At 35.1% G+C, this 20,420-nt stretch overlaps 1 protein-coding gene across 11 annotated transcripts in view; it reads right to left on the reverse strand.

The window, feature by feature from the left end:
• BCAS3 (BCAS3 microtubule associated cell migration factor) overlaps positions 1-20,420 on the reverse strand; it is a 576,449-nt gene that overhangs the window by 381,116 nt on the left and 174,913 nt on the right. For all 11 annotated transcript variants that reach the window (XM_081218975.1, XM_081218976.1, XM_081218978.1 and 8 more), the window contains exon 13: positions 19,102-19,195. In XM_081218975.1, the coding sequence (XP_081075101.1) occupies positions 19,102-19,195 (94 nt within the window). The remainder of the gene's footprint in view (positions 1-19,101; positions 19,196-20,420) is intronic.

Here is a 20,420-nt window from a genome sequence, read left to right on the forward strand (position 1 = left end):
TTCTATGTTTATACTATCATTAATACCACACTTTCTTAATTTACGGTAACTCTGAAGGAAACTTTGAAATCAAGTAAAGCAAGTCCTCGTTTTCTGACCTTTTTCAAGATTGTTTTAGCTGTTCCAATTCCTTTGCCTTTCCAAACACTGATTCAGCTTTTTGATATCTACAATGGCGATAATGGACATCTTAACAATATTGATTCTTCTGATCTATGAACACCTCATATTTCTTTAATTGTTTTTATTTTATTTATTTATTTTTGGCTGTGTTGGGTCTTCGTTGCTGTGCATGGGCTTTCTCTAGTTGTGGCAAGCAGGAGCCACTCTTCGTTGAGGTGTGCAGGCTTCTCATTGCAGTGGCTTCTCTTGTTACGGAGCATGGGCTCTAGGCATGTAAGCTTCAGTAGTTGTGGCATGTGGGTTCAGTAGTTGTGGCTCGTGGGCTCTAGAACGCAGGCTCAGTAGTTGTGGCACACGGGCTTCGTTGCTCCATGGCATGTGGGATCTTCCCAAACCAGGGCTCGAACCCATGTCCCCTGCATTGGCAGGCTGATTCTTAACCACTGCACCACAAGGAAAGCCCCAACACCTCATTTTTCTTGATATGTGTGTTCTCTGACTTTTTTTTCCTTGTTCAGCATACTGATTATAAATATATTTTCTTAGTGCTACTATATATAAATAGTACTCTATTTCAATTATCAATTTTTCCTTGTTCGTATATAGAGATATAATTGACATTTATATATACATGTGTGCATGCCTATATAGTCTGCCAATTCTAGGAGTTTTTATGTAGATTACATGGAATTTTCTTTCCAAACATACAGTATGTGAATAGACATAGTTTGATTTTTTTCCTTTCCAAACTGCACGCCTTTTTTTTCTTTTTCTTGACTTACTACATTTGCTGAGGTAAACAGGAATGGTGAGAAGTAATATTCATGCCTTGTTCCATATTTTAGGAGAAAGCATTCAATCTTTAAGTTATGATGCCAGCTGTAGATTTTTTGTAAATGCCCTGTATCAAGTTAAGGACATTCCTCCTTTCTACTTGTAATTTGTTGAGAGTTTTAATAATGAACAGATGTCAAATTTTTCTAGTGCTTTTCTGCACCTATGAGATGATTACCTGGTTCTTCTTCTTTGGCCAATTAATATGGTAAATTTTAATAATGAAAAGTTATCAAATGTGGAACAATCTTGCATTCCTGGGATAAACTCCCCTTGGTCAAAATCCTTTATTATATGCTGCTGCATTGAATTAGCTAAAATTTTGTTGAAGATTTTCGTGACTGTGTTCCTGACGGATATTGATTTGTAGTTTTCTTTTCTAATAATGTGTTCGTCTATTTCTGGTATCAGGGTAAAGCTGGTCTTGTTGCAGAATGCTCCTTTTATTTTCTAGAAGAAATACTTAAATAAATTTCCAGTAGAATTTGCCAGTAAAACCATGTTGGCCTTTTTGTGTGTGTGTAAAGATTTTTAGATATTTATACTAATTTAATTTCTCTTTAATTTAAATTTTGTTAATTTAAAATGTAAAATGTAATTTTTCTTCTTGGAGGAATTACTCTCTATAACTTAAGGATACCGTCTGTAGGGTCTTTAGTACACTTTTTCATTCACAATACCAAAAATTTGTGTCCTTTCTCTTCTTTTCTTGGCGGTCTAGCTAGATTTTTTCAAGGAAACCATTTTGGTGTCATTGGTTTTCTCTTTTCCATTTCACTGATTTCTCTTACCTTCCTCCTTTTGCTATAACGACCTTCTACTACTATATCCTTCATTTTACTTGCTTTAGTTATATTTCCTCTTTTTTTTTCAAGTTTCTTAAGGTTGAAGCTTAGATTACTGTGTCAGGAAGATATGTTTTTTAGTTTCCAAATGTTTGGGTATCTTCCAGGTATCATTCATATATTGATTTCTAGTTTAATTCCATTACGACAAGAAATTAGTTTTATGTCTCAGAATGATATATCTTGAACACCTGGTGTGTCTTATCAGTGTCAATTTAATTTAATTGATAGTGTTATTTGGATCTTCAACATCCTTATTGATTGCCTGCTTTCATGTTCTATTACTGCGTAGAAGTTAACATCTCCAAGCATAATCATAAGTATGCTTTTTTTCCCAGTTATATAAGCTCCCTAAATATCAGACCTTTTTTTTAATATAAATTTACTTATTTATTTATTTATGGCTGTGTTGGGTCTTTGTTGCTGAGCGCAGGCTTTCTCTAGTTGCAGTGAGAGGGGGCTACTCTTCGTTGCAGTGCGTGGGCTTCTCATTGTCGTGGCTTCTCTTGTTGCAGAGCACTAGGCTCTAGGCATGCAGGCTCAGTAGTTGTGGCACGTGGGCTCAGTAGTTGTGGCTCGCTGGCTCTAGAGCGCAGGCTCAGTAGTTGTGGCGCATGGGCTTAGTTGCCCGCGGCATGTGGGATCTTCCCAGACCAGGGCTCAAACCTGTGTCCCCTGCATTGGCAGGCGGATTCTTAACCACTGTGCCACCAGGGAAGCCCCAGACCTACTTTTTTTTAAGTTCATACACACTTAGGATTATTGTGAGTTCTTGGTGAATTACCTCTTTTATCATAATGTCCCATTTTAACCCTAATATGTCCCTTGTTCTGAAGTAAACTTTTTCTGATATTGATATCACCACTTCTGTTTTGCATTGATTGGTATATGCATGGTATACACTTTTTTATTACTTTGCTTTCACAATCAATATATTATAAAATGACTGTGTTTTGGACAGTCATCGGGATCTAGTTCTGGGGTTTTTTATTCCAATCTCAGACTTTTAATTGCTGTTTGTACATCATTCACATTTAGTGTGACTTATGGGTAGGGCTGAATTTACATCTACCATTTTGTTGTTTTTTTATTGTACCCTTTTTTCTGATTATACCCTTGTTTTTTTTTTCCTTTTTAAAAAATTTTTGTTTTATATTGGAGTACTGTTGATTAACAATGTTGTGTTAGTTTCAGGTGTACAGCAAAGTCATTCAGTTATACCTATACATGTATCTATTCTTTTTCAAGTTATTTTCCCATTTAAGTTATTACTGAATATTGAGCAGAGTTCCCTGTGCAATACATAGGTCCTTGTTGGTTATATATTTTAAGTTGTACCCTTGTTTTTGATTTTTGTTTATCTGCTCTTGCTTCCTTCCCATTCTTTGGATAATTTCACTCTTTTTAATATCCAATTTTAATTTGTCTATTGGTTTCTACTAGTTGTTCTAGAGATTATAATACACATATTTAAATTTGTGTGTGTTTGTTAATATTTTGTCTAGAATTTTTATTTGTTTTCTGTGGGAAACAGAAGCAGAATCATATTTTTTAATTCCTAAAACTTTTCTTTGCTGAAAGAAAAGATTATGAAAGAATATTAAGTACTGTGTGGAAAGATAAAATAGGCATTTATATGGGAAGATGAAGTATATTTGAGTTTGCTATTTATTGGCTAATATAAGGTATAGCTCTAGTCATTAAATTAGATTAAAACATAGCAATATTAGATGACAGTGTCTTGGCTATTTCCAAGAGAATACATTTTAGATGATGAAAAGTGTCATTTATTGAGATCTACTTCAAATCTCTAACATTTTATATAATACTGCCACCCACTCTATGCCTAGCTATCATCATGAGGTCACTGACATACTTAATATTCTTTCCATATTGTTGTTGTTATTCAAACAATAAATTTCTAAGATGGGACATGTTCTTTTTTGTGGACAGTATTTGACTCCTACTTTTTGCTTAGTTATGGTAAGTTTGAATTATCACAATTCTACTACTATGTTCCGATTCCACATTCCCACAAAATTATTTTCTGCATAGGACAATTCAGTGGAAACATTCTAACAGCAAATGTGACGAACTTATATTTATATATTACTCATCTACTGAACATAAACTTCACTTGGTTTCTTTTATTAGCATATCAATATTTTACTCATAATTAGCATTCAAATAATAGTCCCATTAAGCAAATCAAAACTATTATTGTTTTGCATATGAAAGATAATCACAGATGAAAACTTTTCAACGTGCTCCTAGTTTTTCAAGCTGACATCAATATCTGTTTGGTTTCTAAAATGCAAAACAAATTGAAATCTTTAGACAATTAGTCCTTTGAAAATTTATCCTTATTATCGTCTGTGTATCCTGTCTCAAAAGTTTTCTTTTTCCACTTCTCCATGCGAATGTGGCCTCTATAATCCAGCAATGAGCTCACTTTTTTGACAAAACTTTAAAACAATTTTTTTTAACTTTTAAAAAGTAGAGAGGAAAGGAAGAAATAGCTAGTATAGTACTATACCAATAACATGCTTTCTTTTAATTTATAATTTCCTCTTTTGCACATCTGCTGGGAGAAATGACAAGCTTCTTTTTTCTAGAAAACAAGTTAAAAAGCAGATATACATAAAAGGAAAGACATGTACAGAGTAGACTGTGGCTTGAGAACTATTTATGCAGCATCAGAAGACTAAACCAGACTCTAGCCTGGCCATAAACTAAACCCACGCCCCAGATGAGGTGCCAAGCCACAAAAAGCATTTGCGTCATCTGGGAATATAAGGAAAAGAAGGACTTCTAATTATAGGGCCTGGAAGCGGAAGCCTAGAGTGATTAGCTGTTTAGGCGCTGCTGTATGTTTATCTGGAAGCTTCCTCTCCTTCACTCTCAGCCTTAAGTTTGATAGATGAGCGTTAGCATTAGAGGGTGGGGACTAAAGCTGCTGATGGTACATGGTGTTCTCCAAAATCTGAGGTAGCTGGAGACTGAACATTAAGGCTTTTGCGGCCTCATAAGAACATAAGTCTTTTCAACTGGGCGTCAGCTGGTTAACCCGAAAGGCAAAATTAAAGAGTAGCAAACCTTGACTGGGCATATGCTATAAAATCTTGGAAACATGAGTAGGGAAGCCTTTTTTGCTATATACTATTTATAACACCTACCTAATTGTATGGTTCTTTATCACATACACACATATGAACTGGAAGACAAATTACCAGCTATTCACACTCTCTCCAAAAAGAGACATATGCTGGGTCATATAGAAATCTTTACAGGAATTCAGATTATGACCACTCAAAAAATAATTGTATGTTTTAGTATTAACTCTTGTGAATTTAATACTTCCCCATCAATACTTATACAGATGGAAACTTAAAAATTATTAAAGTTTCTAATCTTTAAATGTCCTAACATCTTCATTTAAATAATTATTTTCTTCCTTTCATTTTGCATCATGAAATTGTTAAGCTTCTAAAGACATCTTTAGCCATATCCAACAGGTAAATATTCTAGTATTCATTACTTTCAACAGTTTATTCATCCAACAGACATAGAGGAAAAGTGGTAAATGTCTATGTATATCCGTATTGTTCCAAGTGGCTGGATATATTTCTTGTCACAAGCCAGAATAATTTTTAAACTATATTAACCTTTATTAATGTGTAATTTATATAAAACACACTCATTTAAAGTGTACAGTTTGATGACTATGACAAGTATGTATACCTATGCAGCTACTACCATAATCAAGATAGAGAACATGTGAAAAAATTCCCTTGTGTCCACTTGCAGTCCATCCCCCCCCCCATCGCCTGGCCCCAGGCAACCACTGATTGGCTTTCTGTCATTATGAATTAATATTGCCGACTTGAGCATTTCATGTAATGGAATCATGTAATATTTTGCTAAACCTATTCACTACAGGTAAGAGTAGTCCGTGCACTTATTTATATTATTGAGTAGTGTTCCATTATATGGATATATGACAATTATATATCCATTAAGCAGCTGATTCTTGTTTTTGGCTGTTGTGGAGATTTAAGTACAAGTCTCTCTGTGGACATATGTTTTCATTTCTCTTAGGTGAATATTTAGGAGGGGAATTGCTGGGTTATACGTACACTTAACTGTGTAAGAAACTGGAAAAACATTTTTCCAAAGTGGCTGTATCATTTTACCTTCCCGTGAACTCCATAATTTTGTAACATTTGGTACTGCCGCTCTTTTTAAATTTAATCACTTCAGTGAGCACTTGGTGGTTTCTTGTGGTTTAAATATGTTATGTTCCTTGGTGATCAGTGATGTTGGGGTGCTAAGTGGCTATTTACATATTTTCTTTTGTGACATGATTGTTCAAATCTTTTGCCCATATTAAATTGTTTGGTATTTATTTTATATACATTAAAAGTATATTTATATTACATTATAAAATACATATAAACTTATATATGTATATATTTATTTCAAATATTTTCTCCCAGTTTATGGCATCCCACTTCATTTGCTTAACCGTATGTATCCCAAAAGGTTTAATGAAGACCAATCTGACAGTTTGTTTACTTGGTGTCCTATCTAAGAAATCTTCCCCTATCCCTCCTGGGTCACAATAATATAATCCTTCTGTTTTCTTTTTGAAGGTTTATAGTTTCAGGTTTTAAATTAAGTCTATGATTGATTTTGAGTCAAATTTTTGTGTATGGTGTTAAAGAAAAGTTTATTTTTTCCCAAATGGGTATGCCAGCTATTCTCGCACCATTTGTTGAGAAAACTATTCTATCCCTAACAAATTACTTGACACTTTGGTCGAAAATCAAATGACCATAAGTGTTTGATCAATTCCTGGATTCTATTCCATCCATCTATGACTATATTTACCCAATACCATCTTTTCTACATTACTGTAGATTTATCAAGTAAGTGAGAAATTTAGGTAGTTTCAGTTTTTAAAATTTACTCATCTTTTTCAAGATTGATTTGACTATTTTAGAGCCTTTGAATCTCCATATAATTTTAGAATAAGCTTCCATTGATTATTCTTGGTTTAAACATTCACTTTTAATAAAGCTAACTATTAGTGAACAGTATTAACACAAAACACTCATAGGATATCAAAGCACAACAGTGATAAAATATTTTTATGAAAACATGGTTTTCTACCATAATTGAATTAATGAGTTTTCTCACCATATAATTAATTGTAACATCACAACATAGAAGGTAACTAGGATGGCAAAAATGTAAAATTTTTAGATAAAGCAGTTACCTTGGGAACATTCTTATGTACCAGCACAATGCTACCATCCTCAAAGAAAAATTATATACACAGATACAGATAAACACACATGCACACACACAGCAATACTAACAATGTCACAGACAATCATTGCTACAAGTTCATAATAAAATACATTGCAAATTGAGGTTAGTAGGATTTTGGTAGACAGATCAGTCTGCTTAGAAGACATATTTTATGTATTAAGACTATAAGATATAAATTGAAAGGTAAATTTGGAAATTTAGGAATTTCCAAAGGAATGCCATTTGATGTACTTCACAGATGTATGAAACAGAACTTTAAAATTTTCTGGTTGGAGTTTGTGAGTGTGTGTGTGTGTGTGTGTGTGTGTGTGTGTGTGTGTAGATATATATATAGTTAGAAATTCACCAAGCTATACACTTAAGATTTGTACAATCTGTACCATATAACTACAGTTCAATAAAAATGAAGACGAACCAAAACAATAACAAGGGTGAGGGAACAAGATAACATTGGTGTTTTTATCTACAGTGAAAGAAGAGAGGGAAAAGATAAAGATGCTAAAGAGAGAAGTTAGAGAGTTAAAATACTACCCCTATGGGGGAAAAAACACACCAAAAAATAAAGAAAGAACATAGCAGTCATAGAGGGATGTATAAGAAATACAGATACATAGTGAGGAGTCAAGAAAGAGGTCTAGGGCCTCCCTGGTGGCGCAGTGGTTGAGAGTCCGCCTGCGGATGCAGGGGATACGGGTTCGTGCCCCGGTCTGGGAGGATCCCATATGCCGCGGGGCGGCTGGGCCCGTGAGCCATGGCCGCTGGGCCTGCGCGTCCGGAGCCTGTGCTCCGCAACGAGAGAGGCCACAACAGTGAGAGGCCCGCATACCGCAAAAAGAAAAAAAAAAAAAAAAAAGAAAGAGGTCTACAAGTCTCAGATGTGCAGCGTGGCCAAATGAGTGGTCAAAGCACCATTATTCATGAATTCCACTGTGTATATATGAAAATATAACAGATTTCATTCAGGGTTCTAACAGGGGAGATCAGAAACCATGTAACACATAATGATTAGATGGGAGATAAAATTTGGTCATCACTTAACACTTTCATTTTGGGTATATTTGCAAACGTAGCAAATATTAGAAAATAGGTCTATATCTATTATAGCCAAATACAATGGCTTCTTAGCCCATCAAAAAGATATGACTTGAAAAAAGAGAGACCAACAACAATAACAAGAACAATCAAAATTTCCCATGAAATAATGGAGGTATGGGGGTGGGGGGAGTGAACTTAGTTCATTTTTAATTAAATAATAATTTTATTTTTTCTGTGCTATTGGTAAGACTTTGTAAGACTTGGTTAAGATTATATTTATTAATTTTGAATAGACTGCTGCTTTCACATTTTCCTTCTCATCCTCCATTCCTGTACCCATTCCCATCCTTTCACACTATAGGCACCCACCATACTGAATTTAATATATGTCCTTTGAAATATGCTTATCCTTGAAAAATACTTAAACTGTTTTCAGAGTACTGTTCAAAATACTGAATAAAAAAATATTTAACATATGGCAAGAATACAGACCAATCTGAAAGAGGAAACTGAAACAAGCCTGAAGCTAGGGGAGGGCCAGAGCATTCTGGAAGAGTGGAAAGGAGAAGGGACAACAATATTCAAGTACTTTACTGTTTTAAAGTTGTCCTTTAAAAAATTTAATTCAATCTTGGCTACTTTGCCTGTATGTACTTGGTTACAGATATCCTTCTTTACCTTCTTCAAAATTTAATACTGGGTCTATATTGTTGTTGTAGCTACAGTGTTACAGGCATATATATTTACTTCACGTTTTTACACAGTATGCCACTGTATACATTCACATCTTTCATTAGTTCATTCAGTATTAATTGAGCATCTTTGCTGTGGCAGTGGTGGCAGTGAAGGAGCAGGGCCCCTCCTTACTAAAGGACATCCAGGATTCCAGGGCTGGATTAGCACTTTCGTGGGCTCTGGACATTTTTGCCTTCATGGACCACCCCCCCACCACCACTCCAGGAAAAAGCTATTTTATGACTACTGTTGTTGGTTTTAAACGTGTATTAAGGCATTCTATCAACCTAAAAGTTTATATATATATATATATTTTGCATTTAAAAGGAATGAAACGTTTTGGTGGAACCCTAAAATTATTGTGGGCCCTAGGCATGGTGCCTACTGTACTTTATGGCATATCAAACCTGAAAAGTTTGACACTCATACAAGCCTAGCGCCACAATGAACAGAGTGAAGACAACAAATTCTCCAAGGAGCAATCCATTACATGAGTAAAAGACATCACTTCACAAGATGAAAAAACAGGAGAGTAACTACAGACCTCTAATGGAAACATCCCCTTGTTGGTGGTGGGGGGGGGGGAGGGTGGCAATAAACTCTTCAAGCTGCTCTTGCATTGTTAATGATATAGTATGACTGACTAACAGTAATAAACCAAAGCTGTCAGATGAGAGGAAAAATCTAAAGCCACATAATTCTATAAATCTACAAGGCATAGACGTTAACAAAAAATCAAGACAAGGTATTTTTCTGACGACTTGCTATGATCAATGGGGAAAACTGTGCAAAAAAGAAAAATCCAACTTTTTAAATGATTAACCCAAGACGACCATCACCTTTCGATATATAGCATTTAAGTAACCAGAAAAATTTCAAGTCTGTTAAAGATGCAGTCAAGTATCCAAAGGGGTACATGTTTAATCTACTTTACTAGAGACCCAATGTTCACTTTCCTTTTATTAATGGATGGAAAAGCAATTTCCCTGCCAAGGAAGGGTAATTATTTAAAACGTAGATGTGTTGCCCTTCACATCTCTAGGCTACTCAGTTGGCAGAAGTAACGCCTCGGGAAGGCGGATCAATTATTTACCGAATTAAAGACAACAGGTCTGTTTGAGAAACGTCAGGCTCATTGCAAGGAGTTGAGAATTTCTTCCTTACATTTCATTAATTACATTTCCAATTTAATTAATAAAGATATACATATCTTCTTTGGTGTCAAATGCCATACAATTAATAATATGCCAATCTAGTGTACCAAGTCACACAAATATGATGTAGTTTCCACAATATATTTTAAATTTAATTTCAATATTAATTACCTGTGATATGCATCTGCATTTAATATAACTGGCATCATGGAATAATCCCACAATTGAGGGAGGGAGACAATTCTTGTTCAAATCACAAACTGGAAGTAAGTTGGTTTTATTCAACAAATGACTAATTACATTAAATTAATGCCTTATCTCTGCCCTGCCAGAATTTTCCCATAATTATAATGATAGAAAAAGACAATTAATTAATGTAATTATTCAATGTGCACTTACTCACTATGAACTATGTGAAAATTACCAGGCTAATAATACCTGGGGACGAAATAAAAGCTTACCTCTAACAGAAAACATGTTGAAAGGATACTCTTGATGGATATAAATAAAAACTAGGATGAGGGAGGTTAATAATAATGAAAACAACAACAACTGAGACTTCAGTAAGTGTCTCAGTATATTTTATGTATTGTTTAAGATGCCAGTAGAGCCCTCATTTTATTGATGAGGAAACGGAAGTACTGTGAGTGATCCAAGCAGATTAAGTAGCTTGCCTTATTAAGTAGCAGGATGGAGGGGTGACATGATATTTTACATAGGGTCAGGTGAGTCTTCCCAAAATGATACTTAAGATGGGATTCAACAGATAAATAAGAGCCAGGGAAAAGAAGGTTCCAGGCAGAGCTAAAATGATGTAATATGTTTAAGGAGCTGAAAAATAACTAGAATGGCCAAATATGGGAAGAAAAATGTTGATCAGGTTGAAGCAGTAAACTTGTACCAGGCTGTAATACTTTTCGACGATACACTCAATAATGAGGAAGTTGTTGAAAGATGGAAGTATCATTAACATTTAACATTTCTTACAAAATATGTGAATATCTTAAAATGGAAGTAAACATGGAGTATGATACAACAATCACAGTTGAACAGAATAACCTAGAATTGGGCTGTGATCACACAAGACTTTCTAAAAACAAGAATAACTGAACGATTCTCATACATACTGTTATAGAGTAAATGTCTGTACAGCCCCCAAATTCCTATATTGAAATGCTAAAAACCCAGTGTGGCTATATGTGGAATGGGGGGTGGGGGGTGGTCTCTGTGGAAGTAACTAAGTTTAAATGAGGCCCTAAGGGTGAGGCCCTGGTCTGACAGTGTTAGTATCCTGGTAAGAAGAGTCACCACAGAGACCGCTCACGCTCGCTCGCTCGCTCTCTCTCTCTCTGTCTCTCTCTCTCTGTCCCTGCTCCCTTGTACCAAGGAAAGGCCATGTGATGACACATCGAGAAGGTGGCTATTTCTTAGCCAGGAAGAAACACCTCAGTAGAAACTATCAGCTGGAAACTTGATCTTGGACTTCCAGCCTCAAGCACTGTAGGAAAAGAAATTTGTTGTTTAAGCCACCGAGCCTACGGTATTGCATTCGGACAGCCCGAGATGACTAGTACATGTACACAAGTTATTGTCTAAACCTAGTATCACAGAGAACAGTTTCCATGTCAAATGACCAGTGAGCAGGATTTGGGGATGGATTTATAAAATCAAAAGAGGCTATTGTTCTTGCTCTATAACAACCTGATGAAGAACATAATAAAGTTGTAAAAAACACTATTTGAAAGTGCAGTAAGTAAAAGTAGCTGCTCTCACCTTGAGCAGAACAGCAGGAGGAAGAGGGGTCCAAGATAGGTGAGGATAAGGAGAACTCAGCAACCTTTTGAAACATGTTCAGTGGCTCAATTTGAGCTGACGCGACACATTAGAATACCACCCCCACAGAAGTACAACTCTGTACCCGAGTAATCAAGAGGGTTAAGATTAATCATGCCAAAAGCTGTGAATAAAGAAAGAGAGCTGACAGTTGCTGGAAGAAAAACTAACCGCTGAACTAAACTATCTAGTTGACATAGTCCTCAAAATTATGAGCAAAACACAGATACCGTCCATCGAAAAATTCTTTCAAGAAGTAACCGTTATCAGAGAAACCAGAAGTAGCCAACAGAAGTATGTTACTGAGGAAAGTACAAAAGCAATTCAATGGAGGAAGGACAGTATCTTGAAAAAATTATGAAGTAGCAAAGAATAGGGGAAAACCATGACCTAAACCTGGTTATAAACCTAAAATAACGCAAAGGGGATAATAAATTTAAATATAAATACAGGGACTTCCCTGGTGGTCCACTGGTTAAGAATCCACCTTCCAATGCAGGAGACACGGGTTCAACCCCTGGTCAGGGAACTAAGATCCCACATGCCACAAGGCAACTAAGCCCATGTGCCACAACTACTGAGCCCATGCGCCACAACTAGAGAGGCTGCATGCCCCAACTACTGAGCACGCACGCTCTGGAGCCCACACACCACAATTAGAGAGAGCCCTCACCGCAACAAAGCCCTCATCCCACATGCCGCAACAAAGATCTTGAGTGCTGCAACTAAGACCCGACACAGCCAAGTAAATAAAATAAAAAAAAAAAAGTTCACAAATGTATAGCATAATCCCAAATTTATGAATAAAAAAATTATTTTAAAAATTGGGCTTCCCTGATGGTGGAATGGGTAAGAATCCGCCTGCCAATGCAAAGGACACAGGTTCAAGCCCTGGTCCAGGAAGATCCCACATGCCGCGGAGCAACTAAGCCCGTGCACCACAACTACTGAGCCTGCGCTCTCAAGCCCACGAGACACAACTACTGAGCCCGTGTGCCACAACTACTGAAGCCCACACACCCTAGAGCCCGTGCTCCACAAGAGAAGCCACCACAATGAGAGGCCCACGCACCACGATGAAGAGTAGCCCCCACTCACCACAACTAGAGAAAGCCCGCGCTCAGCAATGAAGACCCAACACAGTCATAAATAAATAAATAAATAAATAAATAGGAAAAAGTGGATTTCACAAAAAGTAAAGAATTTTGCTCTGCAAAGGACCCTATTAAAAATACAAAAGGAAAAACTTCTTACTGGGAAAAAAGATTTCCACATCACATATCTTACAGAGGACCTAGAAAATGATGAGACTACCAAATGCTAGCAAGGATACAGAGAGACCATGTCTAGAGGATTAAAGGGAAGTATGAGACTAATGTCTCACCAAGTAGGGAAAATCAATAAAGAGATAATATTATAAAAAGAAACAAATAGAAATCTGGAGTAGAAAAGTATTTACAATAACTGAAATGAATAATTCAATAGACGGGCTGGCTCGAAAGGCAGATTTAAACAGCAGAAGAAATCAGTTGAGAGTATCCAGCTTGACAAAAAAAGAACGAGGAAAAATGAACAGAGCCTCTGAGATCTGTGGGATACTATCGAGGAGGTGAATCTACAGGAGTCCCAGAAGGAAAGAAGAGGGGAAAAGAGGCAGAAATAATGACTGAGAAGTCCCAAATTTCATGAAAAACATTTAGAACAGTGAAACTACTTTGTATGATACTATAATGGTGAGCACATGTTCATATTAATTTGTTAAAACCCATAGAAATTACACCACCAAGAGTGAACCCTAATGTAAACTGTGGACGTTGGATGATAATAATGTGTCAACATGCGTTCATCAACTGTAAGAAAATGATCAATGTGGTGTGGAATGCTGTTAGCGTGGGAGGTTGTTGGTTAGGCCTGAGGGGTGGGGGGGATGGGAGAAAGCTGGAATACGAGAGCTCTCTGCACTTTCCATTCACTTTTGCTGTGGACCTAAAACTGCTCTAAAAAATAGCTTATTAATTTTAAAAGAAGTTCCCTAGAAAAGGTTGAAAATACAATAGAAAATATACGCATCGTGTACCTAAATAATTGAAAGCAACAAACTTACACCACCCATATTGAATCTGCCTAGGTCTAAGCATGATGCCTCTCCGGTTCTTCTAACCAAATCATAAATGTTGGCATTAAAATATTTGTTTTAATTCAGCACTCAGTCACAGCTAATAAACAAGAATGGGAAGGAGAAATTGAAAAACAAACTGAATGCAGCTGCTGAACTGAAAGTTTCACAGCTCTATTTAATGGTATCCCTTAATTTCTTTTCTGAATAGGTCCCATACAAGGCTGAACTGCATGCCACCCAGTCAAACAACCTACATTTTCTCCTTAATTCACTTTGCAGTGTTATTCCATCATGTACATTGCTTCTAAAATTTCTCAGGAGGTGGACAACTTTCCTGGTTTGTTCTTGAATTTTGATATACAGGACATGGTAATAATTCTGGCAGCTAAAAATATGCCTCTCTAAGGGCTTCCCTGGTGGAGCAGTGGTTGAGAGTCCACCTGCCAATTCAGGGGACACGGGTTCGTGCCCCGGTCCGGGAAGATCCCACATGCCACGGAGCAGCTGGGCCCGTGAGCCATGGCCACTGAGCCTGCTCATCCGGAGCCTGTGCTCCGCAACGGGAGAGGCCACAACAGTGAGAGGCCCGCGTACCACACACACAAAAAGCCTCTCTAAATAAAAGTATAACAGTGATACATATATACAGGGAAACCAGTTAGAGAAAATCAGGTTTAAAAACAAAAAACAGGCAATCAACTTTTCTTATATGTTTTGTTTCACTTATTTTTTTAAGTGAACTTCCCTATGCCCATTAAAAGTACTTCAACAAGCACTATTGTTATTATTGGCCACATTACATACCAAATGAAAATGCCTTTACCCAAATAGAGAATTATTAGAGGGTTAGTTACAACTTGAATATAAATAAAATTTGAAATATATATTGGATACATGTAAGGAAAAATTGGGGTATTACTAGAGGATTTACAAAGTTACATTTTGAAAAGGTACTATTTAAACAACAACAAAACAAGTGTTATGGCAAGGGCCTTTTAAATTAGATGCCTTTGTACAAAATAGCAATTAATGAAAGTTCAGAAGCTAACAGAAATAACTTAGCCAGAGAACAGAAAAGTGCCTCATCTTATAAGTAAATTCATAGAGAACTTAAATTTTGATAGAAAATACATTTGATCTCCCCAAAATATTTTTAAGTATTACATAAAAAGTTACAAGGAAAAAAAATAACTACTAAGGTATCCATGCATTTACAAATGGCAAAGGAGCCTCTTGCCTCAAATATTTCATATGTCTGTGTGTATGTCTGAATCCGAGAGTGTTAGGATAAAAAAAGAAACGTGATACAGAAACTAGACAAGCAAAATAAAATGTCACCTACTGATAGGAGCTGGATAATAGTTAGCAGCCATAGCTGAGCGCAATGCCTTTCTCTAAGACGTTGTGCAGCTACTGAATAGCTAAAATAAAATCAAGGTTTTCAAATCATTGAGAATTGAATATTTTATGTACACACTTGTTCATACTCAAACGATAAAAGTCATATTCTGAATGGCAAAAATTTTCAGAGATGAACAGTAAATAACTAAGATGAATTGTAAGCAACTGCACTAAATCTGTGTCTACCAGCTTCTATAAAAGATTTTGCAAACCAATTTTGTGAGTGCTTGCTGAATTATGAACCCTCCATTTAATTCAAATTTTTACACAGATACAAAGCATTTTATAAAATTTTGCAGAAATGATGACACATTGAAAAATAAATCTGCCACATAACAAACTGATGAGTCCACTGTATAGCCTCTGCTTCAAAATCTATGTCAAATGTGCCATATTTTTTTTGCCTCATTCATTCAACTAATATTAATTTATATACTCAGGCACTGAATCAGTATTTCCTAATCATCTTTTGGTTCCAATTTAGAACTGACTTCCTTTTTAAGAACTTTCTCCAAAAGCAGAAGACCAAGTTAACATTCACCTCCTAGCACTGTCCTTACTCCCCAAAGGATTTATCTTCCTTTTTTAAAAAAAGTCCCTATGCTACCAGCAGACTCCATGGGTAGGGACTGAACCAGCCACTGTGAATGAAGTCTAGCTTCCAATGTGTTTAGTTTAAATAGGTGAAACCACACCAAGCATGAATGGGCTCATAACATTTTAGTGCCATGAACCTTTTCGGCAACGTGGTGAAGCCTAGGAACCTCTTTCTCAGAATAATATTTTTTTTAAAGACAAAGTAAAACACTTAGGGTTATAAAAATTGACATGTGGTAGAATATGTTTTTATTAATATATTAAAATATAGGCTCTACCATGATTTTGAACCATAAGCATTATTTAGAGAATTATATAAATAACATCAAAATGATATGAAAATATCCATTATTTCTATTACTCACAAACTCACAAGCAAGCTAGTATTTCAGTGGTTTATTGTACATATTCATAAGTGAAAGAAATTTTCATTACAGGTTAAAGAAAATAAAGATGAATTTTTTTCTTTCTAGGTTCACATACTATCTAAATATTACCCATGGACCTCTCAGACCCAGGTTAAGAAGCTCTATTTTAAATTCAAGAAGAACTGTAAGAGATCCTAAAACTCATAAAATAGTTCTCATAAAATTCTCCTCCCTCCAAGAAATTACAAGATTTGGTGTGAGACCAAATTAAGAATACAACAGTACAAGAATGTCAATTTATATGTATTGAAGTGTTACATAACACACCAAAGAAAAGATCCATCAAAGAAATAATTGATAAGTTGGATTTCATTAAAATCAAATACTTTGATTTTCAGAAACCACTTCAAGAGAATGAGAAGACAAATCACAGACTGGGAGAAAATATGTACAAAACACATATTTGATACAGGAGTGTTATCCAAAATACACAAAGAACTCTTAAAACTCAACAATCAAAAAATGAACAAACCAATTAAAAAATGGATGAAAGATATAGACAGCTCAATGAATAATATATACAGATGGTAAATAATGTATGATACATCCATACAATAGAATATTATTCAGTGCTAAAAAGAAATGAGCAATCAAGGCATGAAAAGACACAGAAGAGACTTAAATATCTGCATATTAGTAAGTGAAAGAAGCCAATCTGAAATGGCTACATACTGTAATATTCCAACAATATGACATTCTGAAACTATGAAAACTGGTACACAATGACACAATGATAGAGGTAACTACAACATTCTTTAAGTTATATAAGACGTTCTGGTAACAATGGAAATTCACAGACAGGAAAAAATACAGCTTCAGACTTCTGAAGCACCCTAACTATGGCAATATGAAATACACATTAATACAAAGGAGATCTGACATAACAGATGGACTATCAAAATGAGTCATGCTAGTTACTCCAAGTAGAGTGCCATAAGTGACATAACTTCCAGACTGTTTCTTCAAATTTAACTTAATTCTCACAACATTCAGAATATTTCAATAAATCTTTGTCTTCATTAATTAAATCAATCCTAATGATCAACAATTACTACAAAATCTTCCTCTCTATTGAAAATACCTAAGATAATCAGAGGAAAATTATTCAAAATACTTTAAATTATCCTCTTACCATCATTCTTTATCTGAAAAGATGAAAAGAAGGGGGGAAAGATGGGCCTTTCCATCAATGTTACCTAATATTCTGCAGAATAAGATAAAAATGGCAGCCTCTTCAGACCCACCAAGCAAGGAAAAGATTGCAAACTTATGTAGATTGTTTCAGCTCTGAAAACATAAGAGCAATTTTATATTTTATTCATAATCAAAGTATTTAAAAAATAAGTTCACTGAAGTGGAATTCCACCACTGCACGTATTAAACCAATTCCTAACTATGAAAATTGGTAAAGAGAAAGTATTACATTTTTGCCCTGTTTTTTGCATATAGGAGAACTATGGTTCATTTATGGTTGATGAGAGAAAAATCTTTTTTTTAATAGAATAACAGCAGTTAATCAATACAGAAAATATGATAGAATTAGAAAAACCACCACTCTATAGCCTTCAATGTAACAAAACTATTTAGTAAAAAGTTGTTTCAGAAATGAGGCCAAAATAACACTCTGCACTTGCTAATCTCCACAAGACAACCTATTTGCAAAATGTAGATGTTTGATGGGTCACTAACTTATTCTTGTGATCAAACATAGTATCATAAATTGCAAGAGAGCCTGATATAATATGTCTCCTGCTGGGATGAAATGATGTAGACAGCAATACTTAGGAAGTTTAAAAAAAAATCTTTAGGCCTGAATGTATTTAAAAGCCTTTTAGGGAATAAGGAAAACATTATTATAATGAAAAAAATATGTGACAAATGCAGAGTTTGGATAAGATAACTGCTCTGGACACTGAAATTTAGGGGGAAAAAGGTGAAAGTAATAAATTGGATTAAAAGGAGCTTAAGAGACATAAAATGTAAGGAGTAAACTTTAATTAGACCTTGATTTGAAGCAGTTAGAGAACCCATTTTTGAGACAATTGGGAAATTTTAAATTATGACTTGGATATTAGATAATATAATGTGTTACTTTTCTGAATATAATATAAATATTTGGCTATAAAGTACAAGAAGGGCCTTACTCTTAGAAAATGCATGCTTAATGCATAGTGGGTGAAATGTCATCACGTATGTAACTTACATTCAAACAGTTCAGCAAAATACAAACACACACACACACACACACACACTATATTAAAATGTGAAGACCTGTTTAATCAGGGTGACAGTACATCTGTCACTGTATTGTTAAAAAGAAACTTGAAGTTACAGAGAAAATGCCATTCACATACATATGTAGTTTCGAATATTGAAGTCCTTGCCTTACTAATAATACAGAAATTAATGCAATTCAACAGCACTGTTTATCTACTATTATTTATCTACTGCTACTACTTAATCACAGCTTTGCTCAGAGTAAAACTAATCTTTAGAGGGTTTCTAAATTTTTATTATAAATTCATTCATTCAATAATCACTTACTGAAAACTATTTACTTATCTCACATACACTAACACATATATTTCATATTTTCCATTTCCAAAAAATTGGTTGGAAAACCCATAACATAAATGGGGGGCGAGGTGGGGGGGAGGACATACCGCTTGTATTAAAAGCCATACAGCACACTGGTTTTTCATGAGCAGGGAAATGGGCCACGATGCCATCACTGTCAGAATCCTCACTCACAAGCACCTTTACAAAAAGGAAGAAGGTAAATGGAAGTTAACCAACTACTGAGCCTGAAGATACACACAGCTACACCACTGCATCCCTGACCAAATAACATGTTTCTGCTACATTTGAAGATTATTCTTGGCAATATAAGGTGAGAATGTCACTTCAGAAATAGGAAAAGATGTAACATGTCCCCAGCAGATCAATCATATAACCTCTAAAAACAGTTGGTTGACTTGACTGTACATGACAGAGACAATAATTTCTTGAAGCGTAGATTCAGAAAAAAACGAAAAGCATAAAATCAGCTATGCAGAGCTTCATCTAAGAACAGGAACAAGAGTTCTTATTGTGTTACGGCCTGCTGAAAAACTCTTGGCCATGACTGGAATAGAACAGTGAAAAACAACATAAGTTAAATACAAACAAACAGCCATATATTAGAGGAATTATCGAAATATTTTTTACTTAAAGTACAAAAGTTATGGTCTTTTGTACTTTAATCTAACTCCTAGATTTTAGATGGACACATCACTTCTTTGAAAATATTACCAAGCAAAAGTATACTGGAACAGGCAGTTTTGTATCTCAAATTTATTCCCCTTAATTTTCTTACTAAGCATACTGAAATACAATTTACATTCCATACAATTTGCCCATTGTGAGTACACTGTTCAATGATCCCTAAGGAAAAAAGTTTTAAAATAACATGTATTCGTTTTACAAAGCAAGTAATTAACTCAAGAAACAAAAAAGTTTCACATATCTAATGTTGCAAAGGAAAAACCTACTGTACCAATATTGGATCATGATCGACATAAAGAATTTAATCTGAAGTAATCCAGGAAGTAGTCCTACACTGGCAAAGTTCATTTTTCTTTTAGAGTAAAAAGCTTTACAGAGGTATAATTTACATTCCATAAAAGTCACTTATTTTATGTTTATAATTCAATGATTTTATACAGTACTACAACCATTACAACAATCCATTATATAGAAACATCTGATTTGTCACCCTTTCCTATCTTAATGCTTTAATCTTCTTGCCTTATTGTTCTGGCTAGAACCTGCAATTCAGTTAAGCTGCAGACTGATCATTTTTCTGTATGTAGATTTTTTTCATTACCACTTAAACCATTTTTAAGTGTTCACTTCAGTTCTGTTAAGTACACTCATATTGTTATCTAACAGATTTCTAGAACTTTTTCATCGTGCAAAACTTAAATTCTATACCCACTAAACA

This window comes from Mesoplodon bidens (genome assembly GCF_964165515.1).
Source record: "Mesoplodon bidens genome assembly, chromosome: 19".
Lineage (NCBI taxonomy): Eukaryota > Metazoa > Chordata > Mammalia > Artiodactyla > Ziphiidae > Mesoplodon > Mesoplodon bidens.